The sequence below is a fragment of the Pangasianodon hypophthalmus genome, chromosome 15, assembly GCF_027358585.1.
Source record: "Pangasianodon hypophthalmus isolate fPanHyp1 chromosome 15, fPanHyp1.pri, whole genome shotgun sequence".
In the NCBI taxonomy this organism is placed as follows: Eukaryota; Metazoa; Chordata; class Actinopteri; order Siluriformes; family Pangasiidae; genus Pangasianodon; species Pangasianodon hypophthalmus.
The window spans coordinates 13,501,492-13,511,001 of record NC_069724.1 but is presented as its reverse complement, the minus strand read 5'-3'; the positions used below and the strand labels follow the sequence as shown (position 1 = coordinate 13,511,001).

The following is a 9,510-nucleotide window of genomic DNA, read 5'->3' as shown; positions in this document are numbered from 1 at the left end:
TTCATTAACCTTGTGATTTATAAATATGATGTGTTTATGGACATGGGGGTTCTGTTGCATGTGAATTCAGAAGAGATTTTACCATCACACATTTTTCTGTTCTTATGATAGTCTATAGCAGGGCTATTCAACGAAAATCTGTGAAGATCAAGTTACATAAACTTCCTTGCTTACAAAGTTCTGGATGAGCGACTAATTATGACTGAATGATGACGAGACTATAAATGCACTTCTCTGTCCAGCTGTCTTTTAAAAATTCTGTTTCTGTTGTTGGCTTTATTAACAAGCCATGTCATCAGTTCAGAGAGGGTAAATAAAATGAAAAATTTATGGAAAATGAAATGAAAAGTCTGGGAAAACTCCACTTTTTGACCATATGTCTCTAGTACTGTAGCTAGTCCCTCGTCCCATGAGATGCCTAAAGTAGCTCAACTCTGGACAGTTGATGAACATGATACAATTAGTTTTCCAAAAACAATACGACATTTTGTCCAGTCAGTATCAGCTATCAAAACACATTCTTAACTGTGCAGTATAAACTAATTCCAATGCAAAATTAAACCCCACTGTTTGCTCAAAAACACATATTCATCTTAAAACTGCACACCTGTATTTTTTAGATAATAGAATAGTTATAAGCATTTGTAAAATTACCTTCTCCAGGAAAAGAAAAATGCTTCAGCGTATGTGCTTGTACATCCCATTCCAGATTTAGTCCCCCTTTGCTGTTATAATGTTCACTCTTCTGTGAAGGCTTTCCACTAGATTTTGGAGTGTGGCTGTGGGGTTTGTGTTCATTCAGCCACAGGAGCAGTCAGGCACTGATGTCAGGTGAGGAGACCTGGGTCACAATCAGCATTCCCTAGTCATCCCAAAGGTATTTAATCAGGTTAAGGTCAGGGCTCTGTGCAGTACACTCGAGTTCTTACACACCAACCTTGGCAAACCCTGTCTTCATGGAGCTCGCTTTACACACAATGGCACTGTCATGCTGCAACATGTTTGAACCCCTTAGTATCAGTGAAGGGAAATCTTAATGCTACATCATACAAAGACATTCTGCAGGGCATCCCAAGAGTCTCCATACATAGGGGATTATATATGCCAGCACCACATCGGTTGTGCATTCCTCAGTGGACATCCACTTCTCGGCTGGTCCGCAACACTTCCAGTCTTTTTGAAAATATACATACACACACACTATATTGCCAAAAGTATTGAAACGCCCCTCCAAATTATTGAATTCAGGTGTATAAAATCAAGCACCTAGGCATGCAGACTGCTTCTACAAACATTTGTGAAAGAATGGGTCGCTCTCAGGAGCTCAATGAATTCAGACGTGGTACCGTGATAGGTTGCCACCTGTGCAATAAGTCCATTCGTGAAATTTCCTCACTACTAAATATTCCACGGTCAACTGTTAGTGGTATTAAAACAAAGTGGAAGCAATTGGGAACAAAAGCAACTCAGCCACGTAAAATCACAGAGCGGGGTCAGCGCATGCTGAGGCGCACAGTGTGCAGAAGTCGCCAACTTTCTACAGAGTCAATAGCTACAGACCTGCAAACTTCGTGTGGCCTTCAGATTAGCTCAAGAACAGTGCGTAGAGAGCTTCATGGAATGGGTTTCCATGGCCGAACAGCTGCATCCAAGCCTTACATCACCAAGTGCAATGCAAAGCGTCGGATGCAGTGGTGTAAAGCACCGTTCCACTGGACTCTAGAGCAGTGGAGACGTGTTCTCTGGAGTGACGAATCACGCTTCTCTGTCTGGCAATCTGATGGACGAGTCTGGGTTTGGCATTTGGAGAACGGTACTTGCCTGACTGCATTGTGCCGAGTGTAAAGTTTGGTGGAGGGGGATTATGGTGTGGGATTGTTTTTCAGGGGTTGGGCTTGGCCCCTTAGTTCCAGTGAAAGGAACTCTTAATGCTTCAGCATACCAAGACATTTTGTGGGAACAGTTTGGGGATTGCCCCTTCCTGTTCCAACATGACTGCGCATCAGTGCACAAAGCAAGGTCCATAAAGACATGGATGAGCGAGTTTGGTGTGGAGGAACTTGACTGGCCTGCACAGAGTCCTGACCTCAACCCAATAGAACACCTTTGGGATGAATTAGAGCGGACACTGCGAGCCAGACCTTCTCGTCCAACATCAGTGCCTGACCTCACAAGAATGGTCAAAAATTCCCATAAACACACTCCTAAACCTTGTGGAAAGCCTTCCCAGAAGAGTTGAAGCTGTTATAGCTGCAAAGGGTGGGCCAACTCCATATTAAACCCAACGGATTAAGAATGGGATGTCATTAAAGTTCATGTGCATGTAAAGGCAGAGGTCCCAAAACTTTTGGCAATATAGTGTATATATAAAATTTAAAGTAAGTTTGAAACATTTTGGGTCCCTGGAGGACTAGTGCTTAGACCATGGCGCTCTCACTGCTGGAGACGTGTTCAATTCCTGGCCAGGGAACCGACCCCAGCCACTGGGGTTGCACACGACTGTGCACTCCCAGTGCCGGTCCTAAGCCTGGATAAAATTGGGGAGGGTTGTGTCAGGAAGGCCATCTGGCATTAAAAAAAAAAAAAAAAAAAAAAACTGTGCCAAATCAAATATGAGGACCAATGATCCGCTGTGGCGACCCCTAACAGAAGCAGCCGAAAGAACAACAACAACAGGTATGAAACATTTTGGAGACATTTTGCTAAAAAGTGTTAATTTCCTCTATGTATGGAGACTTTTGGGACACCCTGTAGACAACTGTTTCCAACTTTGGCAACAGTTTAGGGGGAGATCCACATATGGGTGTAGTGGTCAGGTGTCCACAAACTTTTGGCCATATAGTGTAAGAACAACTGTATGAAATGATTGTGCTTTTGTTGTCAAATTAAATTTATATGTAAAAAAAAAAATAAATAAATCAACACAATACATTGAAGCTCACAGCTCACTGAATACAGGATAAATTGAATTAGAGCCCATAAGAGAACACATTTTCATTAGTCAACTCAATTAGCCCTCTCAAGGAGGATGCCTATTTTGCATAGTATGAAAGTATGGTTTCTGAACTGTTCTGGGTTTTTAAGGAAAAGTAGCCTACGTCTACAATGGCCCACACTTCATAGTTAAATAGAAGCCATGATATTCTAAAAGGAGATTTTTAGAATTAAAAATAAATCACCACATAAATCAGTTTATTGTAACACAAACTACTCTTTATTACTTAAGACTACTTTATGACTCGCGCGTCATTATGTTTGCGCTTATGACGTCGTTGTTTGTTGTGGTTCTGTTTACGCGACATTTGAAAAGAAAATGCGCTCGCGCGGCTGTTCCATGACGGTTAAGTGCAACAGAAAGCACAAGTGACGCCTGAGATAACAGACGTTCATTTACCACAACAATGGACCGACACCCCAAACGAAGAGCTCAAATATCACTTAAACACGAAGAAAGCAAAACCGACGAACCTGTACACGAAATTCTCGTGAAAGAAGAAGATAGTCATAATGTGAGCCAGTCCGCTCGCCCCGTCAGCTCCCACGACAACAGGACCAGAAAGAACCTAGAGTGTGGAAAAAGTGTGAAAACAGAAGATGGTGGAAATGCTCTCTCAGCCCAAGAGAGCGAATTTCAAACAGAAGACGGTGGAAATGCTCTCTCAGCCCAAGAGAGGGAATTTCAAACAGAAGACGGTGGAAATACTCTCTCAGCCCAAATGAGCGAATTTCAAACAGAAGACGGTGGAAATGCTCTCTCAGCCCAAGAGAGGGAATTTCAAACAGAAGAAGACGAAACCGCCCCGGTTAATGAGCCAGAGAATAGCGTTATCACACCTGCTTCTTCTCCAGCTGCGGTGAGGGTCTGTAAAGAAGAGAGTGTCTCCTGTACTAACGCCAGTCTTGTGACAGATCTTCCTCCATGTTCTGGCGCTTCTGCTCTCCACACAGCGGACACTCTGAGTCCTGAAGTGAAGCCGCAATTCACCATCAGTAACGTCACGTCCTCCCAGCCAATCAGCGCTGCTCCTGAGGGCGCGAGCCTCACTCAGCTTCCCTCAGACACAGGTAGAGAACAAGAGCCAGGTCCTAGCAGAGGTACTAAACTGTTTTCTAATCAAATAAGGGCCTGAAGTCGTTTAACAGCCAAGCCAAGCCTCAGCAGGTAGCATAAAGGGGCACTAGCTATCATCTGCATCCTGACACTTCCAAGTGTATGGTCACTAATTTAAGTGATGAAGTGATGCTAGTGCATGAAGTCACTTTTAGACTGTGGATCTTTTAAGATTATGATTATTACTTGTCACACTGTGTGAGCTGATACTAATAAAATCTTGGCAGAAATCTATAACATAAGGATAACGTTCTCCATGTCAGCTTATACGACGGAGATCCTCTAATGATAGACCAGCGATTCAAGCAACTTACTATGAGAGCGTCTCAATCAGCTCTCTAGTTCAGTAGTCAGAGCACTGATTAGGGAGTCGGCCATCTCAAGGGTTGTCTCAATCGCAAAATGCTTCCAGTGCACTGCAATGTATGCTCCCTAAAAAGTCCCACAATGCACCGCAGAAACCAGGGAGCATCAGTGCTCAATATGTTCCCTTACTGGAAATGACATCATGTTTTCTGAAGCCTCTCAGCTCGATAAAATGGCAGACAAACTCCCAAAAAGATCAGGAAGGGAAACCTTTTGTAAAAGGACCAGAACCAAACAGTTACTTCACAAACTAAAGTGGTAAAAGGTAGCTCTCAGTGATATATGGATTAATGGCATGAAACACATAAATTGCACGAGCCAACTCAATAAATATTATCTAGGTTTGAAAAGACAAACCTTTATATTTCAGCATAAGCTTAAACACACGCTAGACAGGTAGTGAACACAATCTAGTTAACATTTATAGTTAATATTCGGCTGAAATGTTGCAAGGAGATGTAAAAGGACAATCAAGGTAATTTTCATAATGTACGTTAAACAACATAAAAAGATAATGTCAGAAAGATATCGGTCCTGCCTGTTGTTGATAAATGCCAGTGGTGATGTTTTATAAGGCGTGTATGTAGTCATGCCACCGGAAATTGAGTCATCAGTGTCCCAAAGTGTAGTGAGCCGAACTCGTGGGCATGATATACCGATTCACGACCTAGGGAACTGATTGAGACGCACCATATGTCATCATTCGACAACTACGTCATCAATCAGCACAACCACTCTTCTTTTAACTCCCACGTTTCATTTCTGTTTCGCCATTGCCTCTACTGTATTAGTAGCTGTCTGGGGAGTTTTGCACCATCCTATGCTGTTCTCCTGTTGGTGGCTTTTAAACTGATGCACTGTAGCATCAGTCACACTCTGAGAATTTAATTAAAAAAAAAATTCGGACACTACCAGAACTGCCATTGGACGTCTTTGGACGCAATGGCAGTAAACTGTTCACCATAAGGAGTTAGCATCCTTGGCTGCATGGTAGTTTGATGCAATTAGCTAGCATTACATACCTATGTATCTATGAAGGTGGTTCAGTGAGTGCTCACTGGATTCTGCCATGTCAAACTGAGATGGGGTGAAGTGGTTAGAGACGGTCTATAAAAAGACTGACAGGAAGCCCATATAAACACAGACAAGCATTCTGCACTAGACCACAGTTTTCCAAACAAGATTTCTTAGCCACATTATACTTTTATCCCAATCAACTGGAAACTGTCACCATCCTTTGCAGATAGAAGGGGTGAAATAGAGACTTAGTTCATGTGAGCAAAATTCTGAAAGAACTAAATTGAGGCCAAATTAATACAATTGTGTCTGGTGTGTTTTAATGTTAATATGAAATTATGTAATAATCTCAGAAAACGATTGATGATATTCAAGCATCTTTGAAGAGCCTGTCTGCCTAAGACTCCCCATTCAGGTCAGAGCTACATGGTAGCTTGCAGATAATGTAGCCAGCACAGTTGGGCTAATTACAATCTACATCTGCACCTCTGATTCACATTTACAATTTTCAGTTATACAGTAAACTCCATTACTCATATATTTGTACAAGATTCCTATGTGCTCAATTTTGATTATTAATGCTATGATTTTTATCGTTATTGTTTATACTACTCTATTTACTCTATTTGCTATAGTTACTGGTGACATTGATTTAACTGTAAATCATAGATGATGAATCTACAGCATTGTGCACAAGTCTTAGGCACATGGAAAGAAATAGATTTTATAGATTATAGATGCCTTCAAAAATAATTCAGTGAAATGTTTCTCCATTAAAAATATCATAAATTGCAATAAACAGTAATAAACTAAACAAAGTCAATATTTGGTGTGGATTGTGCAGTTTTATAAGGAAACTGGCTGGGAAGTTCACTAAGCATCTTGGAGAATCTGACACAGTTCTGGAGACTGTTGCACTTGCTTCTGTTTTTTGCTTGCACAACCCAGCAGCCTTCAGTATTCATTATGTGTTCGTCTGAAACGTGGTCTGTTACTTAATGTTACTTTCTTTACTAACATACAAACATTTTTCTGTAACATTTAATTTTTTGTTGGAAAAGTAATGTTTGGAAATATTAAATGTTTGTGTACTGACTCTATAATCTATAAAATCTGTAATCTATAAAATCTCAAAATTTGTACTAACAAATAAAAGGGGTGCTTTTTTAAAAGACTTTTGCACAGTACTGTGTGCCTCTATTCTGTTCACTGTTTTAACTAGAATAGTAGTTTAGAATAATATTATTTAACTTAATTTAAAGTGAGGTTTTTTTTTTCCAAGATGATTTTAACACAGCAAAATGCAAAGATAAAAAAGGCTACATCAAGAGACCCATGAATGCCTTCCTGGTTTGGGCGAGGATACACCGGCCTATCTTGTCCAGGGCCAGCCCAAATGCCAGCAACGCAGAGATCAGCATGCAGCTTGGGATTGAGTGGAACAAACTGAGTGAAGAACAGAAGATGCCCTACTACGCAGAGTCACGGAGGCTTAAATGGAAACACAGACAGAAATTTCCCGGTAAGGTGCATATGGTTTTCAGACAAATAATAAAATATCAAGACAAACAGGTCAACCCTGAGACGTTTTGTTGCTTGTATGCCCCTTGTTGAATTACTCTTGAAACCTTTCTTTGTATGTAGATTGGGTTTATAAGCCATATCCAGGGAAGAGAAAGAGATTCGGCCTAGAAGTGGCACCTCTAGACACTACCTCTAACGCTTCACCAAACATAGCCCTGGCACTTCCTCAGAGATCTGCGCCTCATGACATCCCTGTAGCATCACGCAGAAACTCCAGCTCGCAGGACTCAGCCATGCAGACCAATCTAATGTTCTCTGGTACAAAATGCTGTCATTCTTATTCCTCTTACACACAGTAATGGCCCTTATTCCTCAAAGTTGAGTATTTTCAAACCTGATCGTAAAAAGTTTCATACTCAAACTCCAGCAATTCCCTTATCCATCAATTTCAAAGTCAATATCAATGATTATAGCAAGCATACCAAGTACAGTAGTAACCTATGCCTAAAAGCTATAATAATAAGAAGAATAAAAATAAGAATAATAAATGAATACCCATAATTGCATGTAATTGATTAATTATGCAACAGTTAGTTACGGTCCACTAATTTCAGCCAAGCAGCAATCCAATACTGCTGATATTTAGTATAGCAGGACTGGTACATTTTTCTGTTTGTATCATTCCACTTGTCTGGTTTTGCTACATAACACTCCCATTCTAGCAATAGTTCATTACACTGACGCCATTAATACACTTACTACGGGCTGTCAGTCAGTCTACAGGTTGGCACGGCAACACACACTGGTCTATCTGGCTGTGGCTTCTTTGGGAACTATTTTCATTGTCAGAGCAAAAATAAACAAAATATTTGCCCATATTGTGTCTGAAATGTCAGTTACTCCATATTCATTTCTTGTTTAGAGAGCTGTTGTATAAAAGCAATATCACACTCGCAATCATGCTGTTGTACAGAATAAAAGCGTGGCTGTGATTACCTACAACAAATCACAGCCGTGCTGATATTCAGGATAACAGCACACTTGCTCATGTGATATTGCTTAATTATGGTACTTACAGTTTAGTTTCCTTTTGCACTTTCTTTCAATTTCATTAATTTTCAGTAACCGGTTTAGGCTGGTTAGCGTCCACCGAGGGAAATTTAATTAATAATTTTAAGAATTTTAATAGATTTAATACTACTGTCCTTTTCGCGGAATTAATAAGGTATATCTCCAATACACAACATCCAGAACATACAGCTGTCTGTCAAATACAGTAATATGTCCTTGTATACTACCAGGTAAAATGTACCCCAAACTCTGCTAAACTCAGATTATTTTTTCTTTAAGGTATGATGAACATTTAGCCTTAGCATTTATTCTGTATGCCAAAATGGCTACCAGTCAAAACTGAACTGCATCATGCTTTTAAATCAAAGGGTATGTTTCTATCTTGTTTATCCATGAACACAGTCCTGCCTGTCCTATCACAATCACACAATGTCTTTTCACATAGGGAGTGAGCCAAAACCACACATCTGATATCTCTGTATCTTTGTAGGCAGTTTGCAGAGTAGAGCCTCACAGAGGAGACCTGTTCTAGAGCCAAACCACCATATAGTCATGGACATGCCAAGAGAAGTACCAGTCCGTGGCCTGGTGTCTGGATCTAGTGGCCAGTTCCCTGGCCTTGCCCACTTATACTCACAAGTACCACTGTCTCCTAGAGGCACCCTCTTTGCCCCACCTCCTTTCCCTTTTGTTCCACCATTCTACATGTCTGGGCTGCCGTTCTACCAGACCAGGTGAGTTGGAAAGGTTTCACGAGACAAATGGATGCAAATGAAGTGTTACTTTGGCATCTTCAGTAATTGCCATAATAGCCACCAATTTGCTTTGTAATATGCAGGTAGAATTCTGTTTAATTCTGTTTACAGCAGCTTGCTTTATTCTGACTACACAAGCAGTATGGCTCATCTCATGGACCTGTACGATGACTCTTTCCAGAACTACGACGCCTTCTCTGCCTTAAACCAGGACTATGCCTTCTGTAAAGAGGCTGGGGCACAAGCTCACAGCAAAGACACCCACAACAGCACAGAGGTCCTGAATTCTGTACCGGCCCTGGACAAACATGCCTTGGAGAATGTGTTCAACAGCCTTGCTCAGAAGGGCAAGGTCTCAGAAGTGGAAGAGGGTGGTGAAGTTAGAATGCTTAGAGTGCTTTAGTGGACATGCGGTCATGCACTTCTTCAGTTCAGTTCATATTTATTTCTAATAAAACAAGTTTTAATGCTCATTGAAATAAAGATTTTGGAAACCAACAAGGGCTTAATGTGTGATTGTCGAATTCGCAATGACGGAGAACATTTATTCATTTCATTTTCTACCCTGAAATCCCCTTTATTAAACACAGTGAGGTAGTATGACGCTGTTCACACACACGGAGTTCGAGAAACGTGTTGCATGACTGATGGATCTCTGGACCAATC

The 9,510-nt window shown here is 40.9% G+C and overlaps 1 protein-coding gene across 4 annotated transcripts; it reads left to right on the top strand.

The window, feature by feature from the left end:
- Positions 1–2,992: 2,992 nt before the first annotated feature.
- Positions 2,993–9,467, top strand: LOC113543376 (SRY-box transcription factor 30). 4 transcript variants are annotated; one of them, XM_053240445.1, is made up of 6 exons: positions 3,014–3,693; positions 3,790–4,065; positions 6,777–7,016; positions 7,139–7,336; positions 8,580–8,823; positions 8,956–9,467. In XM_053240445.1, the coding sequence occupies exons 1-6, from the start codon at positions 3,402–3,404 to the stop codon at positions 9,245–9,247; spliced, it is 1,542 nt and encodes a 513-aa protein (XP_053096420.1). In that variant the 5' UTR covers positions 3,014–3,401; the 3' UTR covers positions 9,248–9,467. The 4 variants fall into 4 exon arrangements, with proteins under 4 accessions (XP_053096421.1, XP_053096419.1, XP_026797308.3 ...); XM_053240446.1 differs by having other exon boundaries at positions 2,993–4,065; positions 9,026–9,209; XM_053240444.1 differs by having other exon boundaries at positions 3,004–4,065; positions 8,959–9,467.
- Positions 9,468–9,510: the final 43 nt, after the last annotated feature.